The 19895-nt window shown below is 39.4% G+C and overlaps 1 protein-coding gene across 9 annotated transcripts in view; it reads right to left on the bottom strand.

Moving 5' to 3' along the window:
• The window catches only part of SPIDR (scaffold protein involved in DNA repair), a 609776-nt gene that overhangs the window by 11445 nt on the left and 578436 nt on the right, over positions 1–19895 (bottom strand). For all 9 annotated transcript variants that reach the window (XM_059166493.1, XM_059166499.1, XM_059166494.1 and 6 more), the window contains 2 exons: positions 8623–8809; positions 7782–7934 (listed from right to left, as the gene is read on the bottom strand). In XM_059166493.1, the coding sequence (XP_059022476.1) occupies positions 7782–7934; positions 8623–8809 (340 nt within the window). The remainder of the gene's footprint in view (positions 1–7781; positions 7935–8622; positions 8810–19895) is intronic.

The raw sequence follows: 19895 nt of genomic DNA on the forward strand, positions 1-19895 counted from the left end.
GAAGACTGCTACCAACTTAACTTCTTTTTTATCCTCGGATATCTTTGAGTGTTAACTGCATTTACATTTAGATGGGATTAAGCAATTTCCTTCCAGCAGGGAACAAGACACACTGAAGAAATTTATTTTATTTGGAGTCTACACACCACTGGAAGTGCCTTCTGGTAACTCTAAATAAATTCCAAGGGATGACTGGAAGTGTACTATTCATTTACATGAACATCAGAAGTAAAAAAAAAATTATTAAAGTTTGAAGGTTTTAACACCATACTCATCATTTGGCTGCAATCTGCTATTAAAAGCTTTTACTTTCCTTATCTTATTTATAGAAATCTCTTGTAATTAGGCTTGGGAAAGGTATATCACATATTTATTAAAACATCTTTTTAAAAAGGTTCCTTCAAAGGCTTCTTCCTGGGAAGTGCAGTGGCTCCTTTCTAGTAGGGCACATAGCAGCTACGTGCTCTGTTATTTTCTTCAGTGACTTTTAACTCTCCACCACACCCTCCTCTCCAACCTTTTTTTCTGAAGTTGGGGGTCAGAAGTGTTTCCTGCTAGTTAGAGGCCAAAGCCTGGTTTGAAGACAGGACTTGGCCATGCCTCCCCAGGGAGACAGATTACAAACGTGTGCTTGCTGAGTTCATGCCCACAGTGGTGAACAAGACCACTGCCCACTAGCAAGGGTATATAAAGTGGTGAGCAATGCAAATAGATAAAAATCAATGCTGCAAAATTTTGTCATCCTAAACAAATAAACTAGGAAGAAGTCCTTGCATAGTCTGGATGCTTATGTTCGGGAAATGTAATGAGAAGGCCTGGGAACCCAAGGGAAACACTGAGCACCATTCCCTCACAGAGGCTCCATTTCCTAAAAGCACTCATGCAGATGGACAAATGTTATTTCTCAGTGGGTGACTGGCTCACAGGGCTGTACTATGAGTCTGTTCAAGCCCTGCTTAGAGAAAACGCTCAATGATCTGCAAGGTTCAAAACCCTGTTGGAGACCCCGATGTCCAGCTGATTTAGCTGCTGCAAGAGAGCTATCTAACTTCCAGAGTCGACTTCTTACAGATGATGAAAGATCCTGCTTGCGGCTACCTCTGGACAAGCCATCACTGGACTTTCTGGAACAGGGATGGGCAGAGTAGGGCAAGGCTGAGTTGCTGCAAAGGGGGTGTCTACTATTGTTACTTCACAAAGTAGTGAGGATTCTAGCCTTGCATGGCTTTGATGGGAGTTGAATCTGGGTGAGCCCACAGCTGGCTGGAGAGCAGGGCAGGGAGCCTCTGTGCCTCTCTGTCAGTGTGATCTGGTCAGCGCTCCAGCCTCTGCACTGACTGGGGTGTTCCTGCATGGGAGGCTGGGCCAATCTTTGCTATTTTGCAGCTGGGGTTTTGTTTTCTCTTAATCTTTAGTTAACTGGTTCTTATCAGAAGATCTGGCAGTACTGTGATAGCAGTGTTTACACATCCACCTGACCCACCCAGAGGCCTGCAGTACAGCTTCAGAGAGAGACTCACAGGGAACTCCAGACTGAAATGGTAATGTGTGAAAAAAAATAATACAGGACAGAAACTGGACCTACATAAACTAATGGAAGAGGATTAGAAAAGGAATACATGAAGGTGAAAGAAAATCCTTTACATCTGTTACTCTAAATTAATCTAAAATATAATAGTTTGTTTAAATAATAATAACAACAATGTATTCAGTGACTATACCTTACGGAGAAGTGAAGTGAATATCAGCAATGTTCTAAGGAATGGGAGGGAGGAACTGAGAATATCCTTACATGATACCTGTACTACCCCTGAAGCAGGATAGTGTTATTTGAAAGTGGACTTGATTCATTTTAAGTGTATCTAGGGCAACCACTAAAGAATGTTTAAAAAAAAAAAAAGTGTTAATATGCTGGGAGAGAGGAGAAAATAGAATCATAAAAGGCTCAACTGAAATGAGAAAAGGCAGAAAGAGGGCAGATAAACGAGCAGGGGCGCCTGGGTGGCTCAGTGGGTTAAAGCCTCTGCCTTAGGCTCAGGTGTGATCCCAGGGTGCTGGGATCCAGTCCCGCATCCAGGGCTCTCTGCTCAGCAGGGAGCCTGCTTCCTCCCCTCTCTCTCTCTGCCTGCCTCTCTGCCTACTTGTGATCTCTATCTGTTAAATAAATAAAATCTTAAAAAAAAAACAATAAAAATGAGCAATGAATAGAAAATAATTATAAATATGATAGATACTAATCCAATTATGTATGAGTACTGATTTTAAATGTGAATGGTTCAAAAACACAAAAGAGACTATCAGAGTGGGCAGAAAAACAAGAGCTAACTCTATGTTGTCTACAAGAAACCCATTTCAACTCTAAAGACATATAAAGATTAAGAGTAAAGTTATAGAAAAAGATATAATCTGCTAACACCAATAAGAGATTAAAAATTATGTTAATTTCAAGCAGAGCAGACTTTAGATTAAAGAAAATTATCCGAGATAAAGAAGGGCATTAAATAATGATAAGGGAGTCAATATACCAAGAAGATACAACAATCCTTAATGTGTATGTGCATGTAACAACAGACTGTGAAAATATGTGAAGCAGGGCGCCTGGGTGGCTCAGTGGGTTAAGCCGCTGCCTTTGGCTCAGGTCATGATCTCAGGGTCCTGGGATCGAGTTCCGCATCAGGCTCTCTGCTCAGCAGGGAGCTTGCTTCCTCCTCTCTCTCTCTGCCTGCCTCTCTGCCTACTTGTGTTCTCTCTCTGTCGAATAAATAAATAAAATCTTAAAAAAAAAAAAAAAGAAAATATGTGAAGCAAAATGATAGAACTTCAAGGAGAGATAAATAAACCTACCATTATATTTTATTTATTATTCTTTGAGACATCAACACCCTTCTATAAATGACTGACAGATTTAAAGGCAGAAAATCATAGTTGAACGGAATAGCACCATCAATCAGTTGACTCTAACTGACATTTATAGAATATGCCATCCAATGACAGCAGAATAAACATTTTTCTTAAGCTCATGTGGAACATCCATCAAGACAGAACACAAAGTGGGGGCATAAAACACATTTAAATTTATAGAAATCATACTAAGTATGCTCTTAGACCATAATGAAATTAAACAGAAGTCAATAATAGAAAGATAGCTGAAAAACTCCCAAATAATTGGAGATTAATATACTTCTAAGTAACACAAGGGTCAAAGAATAAATCTCAAGACAAATTTTAAAATATTTTGAAATAAATGAAAATAAAAACATCCAAACTGCTAAAGCAGTGCTTAGAGAGGAATTTAAAGCACTGTATGCGGGGCGCCTGGGTGGCTCAGTGGGTTAATGCCTCTGCCTTCGGCTTGGGTCATGATCCCAGGGTCCTGGGATCAAGCTCCACATCGGGCTCTCTGCTCAGTGGGGAGCCTGCTTCCCTTCCTCTCTCTCTGTCTACTTGTGATCTCTGTCTGTCAAATAAATAAATAAAATCTTTAAAAAAAAAAAAAGCACTGTATGCATACACTAGAAGATATCTAAGATCAATAATCTCAGTATTCATCTTAGGTAAAAAAGAAAAAGATAATTTAACAATCTATAAGATGGTTATAATTTTATATGTTGTTAATCCCACCTATACATTATTATTTTTTTAAAATATGAAGTTCTTCAGAAACTAGAAAAACCAGGTCTTCTCTTTCCCCACAAGAATCTACATGTTTTCCTCTTTTTGCATCTCTGTGGCATTCACTGGCTATGGATAATGTGTTAGGTTTCAAACCTTCCCTTAGAAGCCAGATCTTCAGGTACATATTTTCTCATAACATGGTGCTATAGGTGGTGGTTATTCTTATGGTCTTATAATAATAGAGTCCCATACAGCTTTTTTTTTTTTTTTTAATAAGATTTGTTTATTTGAGAGAAGAGAGAGCAGAGGGAGTGTATCTTAAGCAGACTCCATGCTCAGCACTGAGCCTGAAGCAGGGCTCCATCCTATGACCCATGAGATCACAACCTGAGCCAAAACCAAGAGTCAGATGATCAACCAGCTGAGCCACCCAGTTGCCCCAGGGTCCCATGCAGCTTAACCAGTGTGGGTGAGTGGCAGTCCCTCTCAAATGTGGGGCAGCGAATACTGCTGGGAGGCTATTCTCACACCCTTCTCTCTCAGCACCTGACCAATCCTGGGCTCTGAGAGAGGTGAGGGCGGGATGAGAACAGGTGGCAGCCAGTGAAGAGAATGAAGGTAGAAGGGAGGCACAATTTAGTTCAAAATATTTTAATATTTTATGTGGAGATGTGCAAGCAGTAGCAGGAGGTGGGCGGAGTGACCAGGACAGGTGCACAGTGCATCTGCTGCAGGCCATGCATCGGCACAGTGCACTGTCCTCACAGCCTATGTCCAGAGGCCCCGCAAAGCCAACTCTTGGAAACCCCCATAGTCCACTTAGCCTCTGCAGACTCTCAGCCCTTCTTTCCCTCCACGCTTCCAAATAGCCTATAAGCAACTAATCTGGCTTTGTGCCACAGTCTATCTATGGTGTTGACAGAATTGCTTCACTTAATACAACAAATTGATCATACAACCTCCTTAGCATGGCTGGGAATAGTATGTAGAACAAGACCTCCCGGCCTCCTCTGTAGGTTTTACATATGGCCTTCATTTGTCTGGAAGACTGTCACCACTCTGACAAATCCTAACTATCCCAAGCTGCCTCACTGGCTCTTGCCCTCAGCCAGCCTTCCTGGTCTGTAGCAGTGGAAGAAGCACTGAGATATCATCCTTCTCCATTAGTCTGTGAGTGCTCCAAAGCCCCAAAGCCTCATGTGCATTATCTTATTTGATTCTCAACAATGCTTTAGGGTGGATTCTATTAGACCTGTGTTACAGATGAGAAAATGGAAGACCCAAATGACAGGTGGCTTGTTAGAGTCTCCTTTCTTCAGAACCACAAGGCTATACTGCTCTCATTTCTCAAATCATATTTGAGAAATCACATTTGAGATTTCTCAAGAAATGAAGAAGTGAAGAATGAAGAAGAAATGAAGAAATAAAGAAATAGCCTTTCTTCAAATCACAGTCTTAGTCATGTTTTGGTACTAACACTAAAAGAAGATGCACAGAAAAGAAAATCCAAATTGCCTCAACACAATGAATGAGTGTCCAATCTCACAAGCAGGCAGGGGAATGTGAATTAAGCCAACAACAATGGGATCAGAGTTTTGCTGTTCATAAAAATTATAAAAAGATTCAGGAATCTAGTAGTGGGCAAGCCTGGGGAAGTAGGTCTCTTAGAAATTACTTTTGAAAATGTGAATTTTTGTATGCTTTTTGGAAATTAACTTAATATCTTTTAATATTAAGGATATACCAATAGTGTGGCCACTTCGGAAAACACTTACACATTTCTTCAAAAAGGCTAAGCACAGGGTTTCCCATATGATCCAGCAATTCTACTCCTAGATACATATGCAAAATTTGAAAAAGGTTGTTCAAACAAAAACTTGTTCATAAATATCCATAGCAGCACCATTTACAATAGCCAAAAAGTGGAAACAACCCAATGTCCATTAACTGATGAATGTATAAAGCAAGATGTGGTATATCCATACAATGAAATATTCAACCATAAAAAGAAATGAAGTGCTGATATCTGGTACATCATGGATAACTTTGAAAACATTATGCCAAGTGAAAGAAGTCAATCCTGAAGGACTATATAATGTGTGGTTCCATATATGTGAAATATCCAGAACAAGCAAATTCTATTATAAAGACAGAAAGTAGGTTAGTGCTTTCCTCAGACCAGGGTAAGGCTGGGGTGGGAGAGCATAATGGGGAGTGATTGACAATGGGCGCGAGGCTTATTTTTGGGATGATGACAATGTTTCTTTTTAAATACTTTTAAAAAAAAATTAATTTTAGTTTTTCAGTGTTCCAAGACTCATTGTTTATGCACCATACCCAGTGCTCCATGTAATATGTGCCCACCTTAATACCCACCACGAGACTTACCCAACTCCCACCCCTCTCCCCTCCCTTCCTTCCTTTCTTTTTTTTTTTTTTTTTTAATGATCTCTATACCCAATGTGCTGTCAAACTCACAACGTGAGATCAAGAGTTATATGTTCTAGGGGCGCCTGGGTGGCTCAGTGGGTTAAAGCCTCTGCCTTCTGCTCAGGTCATGATCCCAGGGTCCTGGGATCGAGCCCCGCATTGGGCTCTCTGCTTGGCAGGGAGCCTGCTTCCTCCTCTCTGCCTGCCTCTCTGCCTACTTGTGATCTCTGTCTGTCAAATAAATAATTAAAATCTTAAAAAAAAAAAAAAAGAGTTATATGTTCTACCGACTGAGCTAGCCAGGTGCCCTGACAATGTTTTAAATTAGATTGGGGTGATGGCTGCACAACTCTGGGAATATTCTAAAACATTTTAAATGACTGAATTGTAGGTACTTAAGTCATATCTCATAAAAGTTGGTTAAAAAAATATATGAACCCTGAGACCCTGAAATCTTTTTGCATAGACATCAGTAGAGATTGATTTGAAAGATGTTTATTTCAGCCTTGTTTATAACTGCAAAAACAGAGGAACATCTTCGATATCCATCAGCAGAGAGACAGTTTATTCATAGGAGGGAATATTATGCAACTATTACTATCCTGAGCTACATCTTTATCTATCCACCTGGATGGACATCCCTCCTAAAGTACTAAGATAAATAAGGAAAGCACGTGACAGGATAATGGGCTTACAAAGTATTGTAAAGTCACACAGGTTCCTCCAAAGGGGGCAAATGCATGTGTTCCTGTGTTAACAGGGTGCAGCATGGCAGGAAACCTGTTTTTCTTTCCCTTTGTTAATCTTTCACTAGTTCCATTGGACATGCACTACTTTTATCACTAAAAACATGTGAAAGCTAAAAAAGAGTATTAATGCTGTGTTCAGCACCAGACTCATATATCCAACCAGCTACTGAAACATCTCAGATGTACCAAAAACACCTAAACTCTCCAAGACAGAGCTAAGATTGTTCTCTCAAAGCTGGCCTCTTCCACCATGTCCTACTCCAGTAAACAGCTCTACCATTGCCTTGTTCCCTAAGCCAGAATCTCAGAATTCTCACCCTCTATCTATGCCTTGCTCCCTCTGTACTGAATTCACTACTCAATGGGTCAGTTTTTCCCAAATAAACCCACTTCCAGATTTACTTTGCCTCCTCCCTTGTTTCACAGCTTGGGACTGGTGCTTGCCTTCCCACTGAATACTACCCAAGGCCCTGGCCTCTGAAGAGACAAAACCTGGAATACCTGTCTCTCTGTCGATGACAGAGTACACTCCTGCCAGGGCCACCCACTTGGGCAGTGGTTGGCCCTTTAGTCTAATCTCCAGTCCTTCCATCCACCCAACTCTGCCAGGTCTGCAGCCTTTATGTCCTATTCTTTTCCAGTCAGATAGTCTTCCTGCTCAATTACCTAACTGATTACTTCCTATCCTATAGATCTCAGCACAAAGCTCCTGTCCTTGGGGAGACTACAGTGAGCTCCCTGACAGGGTGAGGTCTCAGCAATCAGCACCTGGAGCACTCAGCACATTGCAGTTCGATGCTTGATTGAGTGCACAGCTCGCTGAGGTCTTTCTATACACATTAGAAGTCTAAGAGGCAAGAACCTCTGATTTTGTTCCAATCCAAAGGTTGGAACATATCAGACATAAAATCTTGTTGAATAAATGAAATTAATATGAAGTATGATGTTTAAAAATAAATACCATTTCCTCCAGGATTGACTACCCACCTTGAACGCTGCAAATGGAGTTGACCTGAGTAACAGAAACCAGATCATTGAGCTTCACAGGGCCAGTCAGTTCACAGGAGTGAGCTCCGGAGTCCACACCCAAACGGGGCTTTTGAAGCAAGAGGACACTTCGTTCGACACAAACAATCTGACCTGCCAACAGAGACCCTTCAGATTATTGAAGCACTGAAGAAAAAAGTGAGTTATCCTGCCAGTGAAGACAGGGTCCTTTGCCAACCCTCCATAGGCAGAGGGCACAGTTTTGGGGCCCATCCATTGTATCCAATGACATATGCACTGGACAGAAGGGAAATGCTAAAGCCACCAGTGTGCTAAGCAGGCCAAGCACACAAAACTAGATTCAAACTCATTTTAGGATAGTGAATACTGTGGTACACAAATTATACTTCAACAAAACAAAATAAAAATATATAGTTTGGGCAGGATTCTACTTTGATCCCTGGGGAAAAAAAAGAGCTAACTGATCTGTGTATATTTATAATATTCCAGCTTTTTGTTTGTTTTAAAAAGTGATATTCCAGGCAATGGCTTCAAGTGACTTCACCTGTAAGTGTGCCACCAAGAGACAATCCATGAGCCACCAATGGCATCTTTCACAGGGAGTGTCAGCCCTGTAGGGGTTCTGATTCTCTCCAGGTGGCCCATGACAGGAGCTAGTGAAAGCTGAAGGCTGGTACCATAGGCCTCTTTCACTCCATATACCATGTCCAAGGTTAGCTTCATGAAGGAGCCAGCAGTTCCAGAGAAAGGCAAAGCTACGATGCCATTTTATGGCATCTATCAGTCACCACTGGGTCAAACTATGAAGAAGAAAGCATACCCTGGGCTCGGACAGTGTCCCTGAAGAGAAAGCTATGAGAGACAGCTTCGGTGAGTGCTTCCAGAACTTCCTGGCTCAACACACATGAGGGGGCCACACAGACTGGTATGGTTTTGGGGAGGCCAGAGTTATTCTCATCCTGCATCTGGAGGGTGGCATCAGTCACCATCAGCCAAATCTCCCTTTGCTGTGGAGGAAGCAAACTGTTTAGCTACAATTCAAAGACATAGTCAAGTCTATTAACTTTACTAGCTATTCTTATATCCAAAGCTTTAATAAAGCAATTATGTTAGATGATTATTACTAACAATTTTAGTTATCATTTCAACAAATATTTTCAAATATACAATAGACTCTGCGTATCTTGGTCACTAGCCCCCATTGACATGCCTGTGCTCTGAGAGCCTAAACCCTGTACCTGTTTAGAGGGCTCCTTTAGGGGCGCCTGGGTGGGTCAGTCATTAAGTGTCTGCCTTCAGCTGAGGAAATGATCCCCGCAAGCCCAGCATCGGCTCCCTGCTCAGCAGAAGGCCTGCTTTGTCTTTTTCCACTCCCCCTGCTTGTGTTCCCTCTCTAGCCACCTCCCTGGCAATTAAATAAATAAAACCTTAAAAAAAATAAATAATAGCTCCTTTACTAGGATACAATCTGGTCTTTCCTGGCACTACTGTACTTGTCCATGAATTACTCACGGGGACTGTTCTTTTCTCCAGATCACTCTTTCCCATACCTAGAATGTTAATTACCACATTGTTTGATATTTAGTCCATACATGTTCTTCTTTCCTATTAGATCTAAGTTTCCTAAGGATCAGTAATATGAACTGAATGTTTATATCTCACCCACCCCCCACCAAATCCCAATTCATATGCTGAAGTCCTAACCTCCAATGTGATAATGGTAGGTGGGACCTTAGGCAGGTAATAAGGTCATAAGGGTGGAGCCCTCGTGATGGGATTTGTGTCCTTATAAGACAATAATTTCCTCATTCTCCTCTCCACATGGTAGGGATACAAGGAAATATCCTGTTTTAAACCAAGGGAGCCCTCACCTCCATTGTTGGCACTTTGACCTCAGACTTCAGTACTCCAGACTTGGGAGAAGTAAACTGTTGCAGTTTAAGCCACACAGTGCATGGAATTTTGCCACAGCAGCCCAAACTGACTGAGGCAGGAATACTTGTTACTTGTCTCAGACTTTCTATACACTCTGATGTAAAGCAGGTATAAATATTTGTTGTATCTCCAACAAATTTACTTTTTTTTTTTTTTAAAAGATTTTATTTATTTATTTGACATAGAGAGATCACAAGTAGGCAGAGAGGCAGGCAGAGGGGGTGGGGAGCAGGCTCCCTGCTGAGCAGAGAGCCCGATGCGGGGCTCGATCCCAGAACCCTGAGATCATGACCTGAGCCGAAGGCAGAGGCTTAACCCACCGAGCCACCCAGGCGCCCCACAAATTTACTTTTTAAAAATTTTTTTTCCTTTTTATTTAAATATAATTATGTTAACATACTGTATTACTAGTTTCAGGGGTGCAATTTAGTTTTTTATCAGTTGCATATAAGACACAGTGCTCATTAAATCAAGTGCCCTCCGTAATGCCCATCACCCAGTTACCCTATCCACCCATCCACCAACAATACTCAGTTTATTTCTTACCGTTAGTCTCTGATGGTTTGATCTTACTTTATTTTCCTTCCCTTATGTTCATCTGTTTTGTTTTTTAAATTCCACATATGAGTGAAATCATATGATATTTATCTTACTCTGACTTATTTCGCTTAGCATAATACTCTCTAGTTCTATCCACATCATTGTGAATGGCAAGAGTTCATTCTTTTTAATGGGTATGTAATATTCCATCATATATTATACCCCACATCTTCTTTATCCAATTCCTCTGTCAGTGGACACTGCTCTTCCTACAGTTTGGCTATTGTGAACATTGCTCCTTCTGATCATCGTGCTTTTATCCTCTGGATAACTGTAATTGCTGGGTCATAGGATAATTCTGTTTTTAACTTTTAAGGAACCTACGTACTGTTTTCCAGAGGTCTGTACCAGCTTGCATTTCCAATAGTGTAAGAGGGTTCCCCTCTCTCAGCATCCTCGCCAACATCTATTGTTTCCTGAGTTGTTAATTTTATCCATTCTGACTGGTGTGAGGTGGTATCTCACTGTGGTTTTGGTTTGTATTTCCCTAATGATGAGTAATGTCAAGCATTTTTTCATGTGTCTATTGGCCACTGTATGTCTTCTTCGTAGAGATATCTGTTCATATCTTCTGCCCATTTCTTGACTGGATTATGTGGGGTTTTTTGGGTGTGGAGTTTGATAAGTTCTCTATAGATTTTGGATACTAGCCCTTTATCTGATAAGACATTTGCAAATATCTCCTCCCATTTCATAGGTTGACTTTTAGTTTTGTTAACTGTTTCCCCTGCTATGGAAAAGCTTTTTATCCTGATGAAGTCCCAATAGTTCATTTTTGCTTTTGTTTCCCTAGCCTTTGGAGTTATGTCTAGCAAGAATTGCTGTGGCTGAGGTCAAGAGGTTGCTGCCTGTGTCTCCTCAAGGATTTTGATGGATTCCTGTCCTACATTTAGGTCTTTTGTCCATTTTTATTCTTCTGCATGTGACTGTCCAATTTTCCCAATACCATTTGTTAAGGGACTGTCTTTTTTTCCATTGGATATTTTTTCTTGCTTTGTTGGAGATTAGTTGACCATAGAGTTGAGGTTCCATTTCTGGGTTCTCTATTCTGTTCCATTGATTTATGTGTCTATTTTTATACCAGTACCACATTATCTTGATGATACCAGCTTGATTACAGCTTTGTAATACAGCTTGAAATCCAGAATTGTGATGCCTCCAGCTTTGGTTTGACGTCTTCTTTGCTGCTTTGGATGTGTTTTCTTTCCTTTTGTTGTCTAATTGCTGAGGCTATGACTTCCTGTACTATGTAGAACAACCATACTGAAGGTGAACATCTCTGTCATGTTCCTGACCTTAAGGGAAAAACTCTCAGTTTTTCCCCATTGAGGATGATATTCACTGTGTTTTGGTTTTTTTTTTTTTTTTGGTATTTGGCTTGTATGATATGGAGGTATATTCCCTTTACCCCTACCCTGTGGGAAGTTTTAATCAAGAAAGGATGCTGCACTTTGTCATTTTTTTTTTTAATCAATTGAGAGAATCATATGGTTCTTGTCTTTTCTTTTATTAATGTGGTGTATCACACTGATTGATTTTAAGATGTTGAACCACCTCTGTAGTCCAGGAATAAATCCCACTTGACCATGGTGAATAATCCTTTTAATGTACTATAGGATCCTATTGGCTACTATCTTAGTGAGAATTTTTGCGTCCATGTTCATCAGGGATATTGGTCTGTAATTCTCCTTTTAGTGGGGTCTTTGGTTTTGGGATCAAGGTAATGCTGGCCTCATAGAATGAGTTTGGAAGCTTCCCTTCCATTTCTATTTTTTGGAACAGTTTCAGAAGAATAGGTTTAATTCTTTTTTAAGTGTTTGGTAGAATACCTCTGGGAAACCATCTGGCTCTGGACTCTTGTTTGTTGGGTAATTTTTGATTACGGATTCCATTTCTTTGCTGGTTACGGGTCTGCTCAGGTTTTCTATTTCTTTCAATTTCAGTTGGGGTAGTTTATATGTCTCTAGGAATGCATCCATTTCTTTCAGATTGTTGAATTTATTGGCGTAGAGTTGCTCATAGTATGTTCTTATAATTGTTTGTATTTCTTTGGTGTTGGTTGTGATCTCTCCTCTTTCATGGCTTTATTGATTTGGGTCTTTTTTCATTTTGGTAAGTCTGGCTAGGGGTTTATTGATCTTATTCTTTCAAGGAACTAGCTCCTACTTTTGTTGATCTGTTCTACTGTTTCTTTCTTTTTTTTTTTTTAATTTCTATATCATTGATTTCTGCTCTAATCTATATTCTGGATTTAGCTTTTATTTGCTCTACTTTTCCCAGCTCCTTTAGGTGTAAGTTTAGGTTGTATATTTGAGATTTTTGTTTCCTGAGGAAGGCGTGTATTGCTATATACTTCCCTCTTAGGACCAACTTTGCTGCATCCCAAAGGTTTTGAAGTGTTGTGTTTTCATTCTCATTTGTTTCCATGTATATTTAAGTTCTCCTTTAATTTCCTGGTTGACACAGTCATTCTTTAGTAGAATGTTCTTTAGCCTCCATATATTTGTGGACCTTCCAAATTTTTTCCTGTGGTTGACTTCAAGTTTTATAGCATTGTGGTCTGAAAATGTGCATGGTATGATCTCAATCTTTTTGTACCTGCAGAGACCTGATTTGTGACCCAGGTTGTGATCTATTCTGGAGAATGTTCCATGAGTACTTGAGAAGATTCTGCTGCTTTAAGATGAAATTCTCCGAGTAAATCTGTGAACTCCAACTGGCCCAGTGTGTCATTTAAATCTCTTGTTTTGTTTTTGATCTTCTGCTTTGATGATGTGTCCATAGGTCTGAGTGGGGTGTTAAGTCCCCTACTATTATTGTAGTATTATCAATGAGTTTCTTTCTTTCTTTTTAAAGATTTTATTCATTTATTAATGAGAGAGAGAGGAAAAAAAAAAAAAAACCACAAGTGTAGGGAGGAGCATAGGGAGAGAGAGAGAGAGAAGCTGACTTCCTGCTGAGCAAGAAGCCTGACATGGGGATTGATCCCAGACCCAGAGATCATGACCTGAGCTGAAGGCAGATGCTTAACCCACTGAGCCACCCAGGCACCCCCATTCTGATATCCTTTGTCTTTTGATTGGAGCATTTAGTCCATTTATATTCAGAGTAATTCAACTATTCAAAATAGTTGGATGTTGTGTTCCAAGGACAAGGAAAGCTCAGTGTCTCCCCTACTACCCTGCCATCTTAACTCCAGTAATGATCTTTCTCTTTTAGTCTTTTTTTTTATTATTATAATTTTCTTATATCTACAAAAGTTGTAGTGCCTTCTCAAGTTAATTATAATGGCATTTTTCCCTTTCCCCTTGCTCAAGGTTTAGGATTCAGTATATCCAAATGGGAACTATGCTTTGCCTGGGAAGACCCTTATGGTCAGCAGGGCTGGACCATGAGAACCTGGCTGGCCCAAAACTCAGTTAGTGCTACTGTTGTGGATGGCATAATCAGGCTGAGGATTCCATTTGGTTGACTGACAGGACTGGGCAAGGAAAGTGACTTGGATGGTGAGGAACTGTGGCTTGGGGTGTAGGGGGTAGCTCACATGGTTAGGAGGTTGATCACAGATTGGAAATTAGATTAAATTATATTGAGGAAAATGAGAACCAGGTTTTCTCACTGTTGGATAAGAGAGTTATAAATATGGAAATAGAGAAACCTAAAGTCAGTTCTGTGGTAATGATCTACAATTGGAGATACGGGTATAAACTCATGATTTCAGATATAGATGAATAGATGGAAAGAAATAGGTATGGATTTATGGGCATATGTGCATGAGTTTACACATATATACTTCTTTGCACTGTCCATTGGGAGGGCCAAGAGACAATAACCTCTCAATAGCAGTAAGCCCATCTAGTACCCAGACCTTTGCTTTTAAAAGTCATTCTCCATTAAAATCAACCATGCCTCCTTCGAGAGATGGCTGTTTCCAGAATAGAGAAAGCACAGATGAGTCTGAAACATCTCACTGTGTCAGAAAGTAAGGACACACTTAAAGAATGATAGGAACACAACCAAAGACCTCACGAACCAGCTTGAATCTGGCAAACCCAAACAACAAACTAAACAACGGTGAGATTCTAATCCACTGAACAAAACTGAATCCACTAGTCCATACTGATATAAATGGTGATACATAAATAAATCAGGAAATAAGCTCATAAGTATAGCTGAATGCCAACTACTCAATGTAAAAGGTACGATTTGACATTCTTGACATTCAGGCAAGATCACTCAATGTATCTTCCTATAAAATACTTGTTACAGAGTTATTAATTTATTTATAAGTATAAGATACTTATTAGTTAACTTTAGAGTGGAGAAATCTAGAAAACACCTTTTTTTCCCTTCAAGTTTTTATTTAAATTCCAGTTAGTTAACATATAGTGTAACACTAGCTTCAGGTGGAGAATTTAGTGATTCTTCACTTACATACAGCACCCGGTGTTCATCATAAGTGCCCTCCTTGATACCCATCACCCATTTAGCCCATCCCCACCCACCTCCTCTCCAGTAACTCTCAGTTCTTTTTTATAGTTAAGAGTCTGTTTTCTAAGCAGCTCTTCCTGCCCATGGGTCCTGTCCCCGTGCTTTAATTAAAAAAAAAAAAAAAAAAAAAGTCTGTTTTCTAGTTTGCTTCTCTATTTTTTTTCCCTTTTGTTTGTTTGGTTTCTTAAATTCCACATGAGTTAAATCATATGGTATTTTTCATCTCTGACTTGATTTATTCCACTTAGCACAATACCCTCTAGCTCTTCCATATACATTGTTGGAATGGCAAGATAGCATACTTTTTGATGGCTGAGTAATATTCCAGTCTATAAGTAGACCACATCTTCTTTATCTTTTCATCAGTTGATGGACACTTGGGCCCTTTCCATAATTTGGCTATTTATGATAGCTGCTATAAATATTAGGGTGAATATGCCCCTTAAATCTGTATTTTTGTATCCTTTGGATAAATACCTAGTCGTTTATTTGTTGAATCATAGAGTACTTCTATTTTCAACTTTCTGAGGGAACTCCAGTACTGTTTTCCAGAGTGGCAGCACCTGTTTGCATTCCCATCAACAGTGCAAGAGGGTTCTCCTTTCTCTGCATCCTTGCCAACACCTGTTGTTTCCTATGTTGTTAATTTTAGCCATTCTGACAGGTATCTCATTATAGTTTTGATTTGTATTTCCTTAATGATTAGTGATGTTGAGCAGCTTAGAAAACACCATCTTAATCAACTGATAACATATCATAGCACTGGGGCAAATCAACTGTGTACCTCCTGATACGAAGACAGTATTTTTATGTGGTATTCCTGAAAATGATGCGTACCTTGAATCTATTCATGAGATAACATCAGGTCAATCTAAATGGAGAGAAATTCTATTAAGTACTGATCTCTATTCTTAAAAACTGTCAAGGTCATAAAGATATGCAAGGATGCAGAAATATTCCATTTGAAGAAGAAAGAGACACGACAACTAAATACAGTACATGATACTGTGTTGGACTGTGGAGTTATAAATGATTTTGGGGAACAACTAGCAAAATCAAATTTGAAAAAATGGCAGATATCTTAGGGCAAAGATTTCTACAAGATTATCTACAGCTGGGAGTTTTTCTGACAGTCTTCAAATATTTCAGATACTTTTTGTAAATCCCCTGGATTTGGCTTACTATCTCTTTTTCAATCTCCTGATGAGCCAAAATGGTCTAATTTCCTTTGAAATTAACTATAAATTATCTTTACCATTGGGGTGTCATCCGTAAAAATACACAAATAACCAATTAATTCAAAGCAGTGCTACAATCTAATTGCTAAAATTTTATTAAAAATAGATCTGTTCCACACAAAAATGCCCAATTAATTTCGACAAAGTTGCAAAAGCAATTCAACAGAGGAAGGACAGCTTATCAACAAATAATGCTGGAACAACTGGACATCTTTAGGCAAAAAAAGGGAACCCTGACCTAAACTAATACTTTATTAAAGAAATCAACTCAAAATACACCATGGACTCAAATGTAAAATTATAAACCTTCTAGAAAAGAACATAAAAGATAAACTTTGGGACCTAAAACTAGGCAAAATGGCTTGGCTTGGCTTAGACTTTATGACAAAAGCATGATCTATAAGGGAAAGTTAATAAATTTGACTGCATAAAAATGAAAAACTCGGCTCTGGAAAAACCACTGTTGGAAGGATAAAAAGACAAATTATAGACCCTGAGAAATATTTGCAAATCATATATCTGACAAAGGCTTTGTATACAAAATATATAAAGAACTTCCAAATTCAGCAATAAAAAAGAAATAATACAAACGGAAAATGGGCAAAGGACACATATAGACCTTTCACCAAAGAAATTATTCAGATGGGAAATAAACATCTGAAAGGATTTCCAACATCATTAGTTCCCTGGATGAATCTCGATGACGATGACCACCACCACCACCACCATCACCACTACCACCACCAACAAAGTAGCTGTTATAGGTCAAATTGTGTCCCTCCAAAAAAATCAATTGAAGTCCTACTTCTAGTACTTCAGAATGTAACCTAATTTAGAAATAAGGTCTTTACAAATTTAATAAAGTCAAGATGAAATCATGACAACAGTCTCTCTTCAAATCTGACTAAAGTCCTTATAAAAAAGGAAATCTGGACACTAACAGGTGCAGAGGGAAGACAACAAGAAGACACATAGGGTGAAGATGGTCATGTGCCTAGGGTGATATGTATATAAAGCCAAGGAAGGCCAACGATTGTTGGCAGGCACTAGAAGCTGGAAGAGGCAAGGAAGGATATTCCCCAGAGCTGACATAGCATGGCCCTTTGACACCTTGATTTCAGACCTCTAGCCCTCACAAGTGTGAAATGATAAATTTTTGCTGTTTCAAGCAATCTGGTTTTTGGTACTTTGTGCAGCTGGCCTAGGAAACAACACTGATATATATTGCACAGTTTCATTTGTGTAATGATCATGAAATAATGTAATTATAATGATGAAACCAGATTAGTACTGATGTCAGTTTCTTGGTTTGGGTGTTGTATTGGGTGTTGTATGGTGGCTATTGAGGGTAAGGGGTGTTAGTACAGGAGAGGGTGTACACTATATATTTCTTTGAAGTCTATTATGAATCTATAATTACTATGAATCTAAAAATTTAGAATAATTTTATTCAAAATAAAAGTTAGGGGGGTGCCTGGCTGGCCTAGTTAGTAGAGCAGGTAACTCTCGATCTTGGGATTGTAAGTTTGAGCCCCAGGCTGGGTGTAGAGATTAATTAAAAATTTTAAAAAGAGAATGGTCGAGTTTCATTCTTCTACATATAGCTGTCCAATTTTCCCAGCACCATTTATTGAAGAGACTGTCTTTTTTCCACTGTATATTTTTTTCCTGCTTTGTCAAATATTATTTGACCATAGAGTTGAAGGTCCATATCTGGGCTCTCTACTCTGTTCCACTGGTCTATGTGTCTGTTTTTATGCCAGTACCATGCTGTCTTGGTGAGACAGGAATCCATCAGAATCCTAGAGGAGAATATAGGCAGTAACCTCTTTGATATCAGCCACAGCAACTTCTTTCAAGATATGTCTCCAAAGGCAAAGGAAACAAAAGTGAAAATGAACTTTTGGGACTTCATCAAAATCAAAAGCTTCTGCACAGCAAAGGAAACAGTCAAGAAACAAAGAGGCAACCCATGGAATGGGAGAAGATATTTGCCAATGACAATACAGAAAAAAGGTTGATATCCAGGACCTATAAAGAACTTCTCAAACTCAACACACACAAAACAGATAATCATATCAAAAAATGGACAGAAGATATGAATAGACACTTCTCCAATGAAGACATACAAATGGCTATCAGACACATGAAAAAATGTTCATCATCACTAGCCATCAGGGAGATTCAAATTAAAACCACATTGAGATAACACCTTACATCAGTTAGAATGGACAAAATTAGCAAGACAGGAAACATCGTGTGTTGGAGAGATGTGGAGAAAGGGGAACCCTCTTAATCTGTTGGTGGGAATGCAAGTTGGCGTAGCCACTTTGGAGAACAGTGTGGAGATTCCTCAAGAAATTAAAAATACAGCTTCCTTATGACCCTGCAATTGCACTACTGGGTATTTACCCCAAAGATACAGATGTATTGAAAAGAAGGGCCCTCTGTACCCCAATGTTTATAGCAGCAATGGCCACGGTCACCAAACTGTGGAAAGAACCAAGATGCCCTTCAACGGACGAATGGATAAGGAAGATGTGGTCCATATACACTATGGAGTATTATGCCTCCATCAGAAAGGACAAATACCCAACTTTTGTAGCAACATAGACAGGACTGGAAGAGATGATGCTGAGTGAAATAAGTCAAGCAGAGAGAGTCAATTATCATATGGTTTCACTTATTTGTGGAGCATAACAAATAACATGGAGGACATAGGGAGATGGAGAGGAGAAGGGATTTGAGGGAAATTGGAAGGGGAGGTGAACCATGAGAGACAATGGACTCTGAAAAACAACCTGAGGGTTTTGAAGGGCCAGGGGGTGGGAGGTTGGGGGAGCCAGGTGGTGGGTATTATGGAGAGCACAGATTGCATGGAGCACTGGGTGTGGTGCAAAAAACAATGAATTCTGTTACACTGAAAAGAAATTTAAAATAAAATTAAAAATTAAAAATTAAAAAAATAAGGAAATGTATGTAAACAGCTATGCTTGGTACAGAGTTATTTCATTTAGCTCACTGAATGGTGGCTGTTGTCATAACTGTTCATCAGTTATAGTGCCTGTGGAGAGATGTGGCAAGCAGAATATTTAGTAATATTAATAAATGGCAATTTGTTTCCTTTCACTGAAAAAAAAATCTTAAAAAAAAAGTTAAATACAAAAAATATGTCTTTCACTTGCATGACTTAACCATTTGTATAATGAAAATACAACTGAATCTTCTTTGATAATTCAAGGTCTTGCAGTGACTCACTGTGCCATTCTTAAAGTCAATGTTGTCACTGTAGAATGTATACACTATAGAATGTATACTTGAACACACAGTGCCCCTGGGACTTAGCTTATTTCAATTTCTCCCTGAGGAAGTTGGTTTCTGGTGATTCTCTGTTCCACAAACAAAATACAGAAGGTAGAAGATTTTAGTGCATTGAGGAATCTGTTCCATTGTGTTCCAAGCACCTACACATCCTAAGTACCACCATTTCTTTAGTACATACACCCACTGAAACCCATACTTGCTGGCAGGCTGCACCTAGGCTAATGGAAGCATATTTCTTGGCAGAGAACTTGGGGCAGGAGGTTATCAGTGTTTTCAACCAGTCCCAATGCAGGGTTCCTTCAACCAGTGAGGCAGATGATCTGCAGTTTTTTTTTCTCTGTCCTAGGGCGCCCATCCACTGGGGCTATTGTCGAGACTAGAAATGGTATATCTGACACCTGTTTTTTATTTTCCATGTCTGCTATCAGCTGGGGCTTTGAGCAACTGAGGCTCTGTGGACAGGAACATGGGGTATATTGCCTCTGAGGACAGTTATCTGCAGAGT

Source organism: Mustela lutreola, chromosome 3 (genome assembly GCF_030435805.1).
Source record: "Mustela lutreola isolate mMusLut2 chromosome 3, mMusLut2.pri, whole genome shotgun sequence".
NCBI lineage: Eukaryota > Metazoa > Chordata > Mammalia > Carnivora > Mustelidae > Mustela > Mustela lutreola.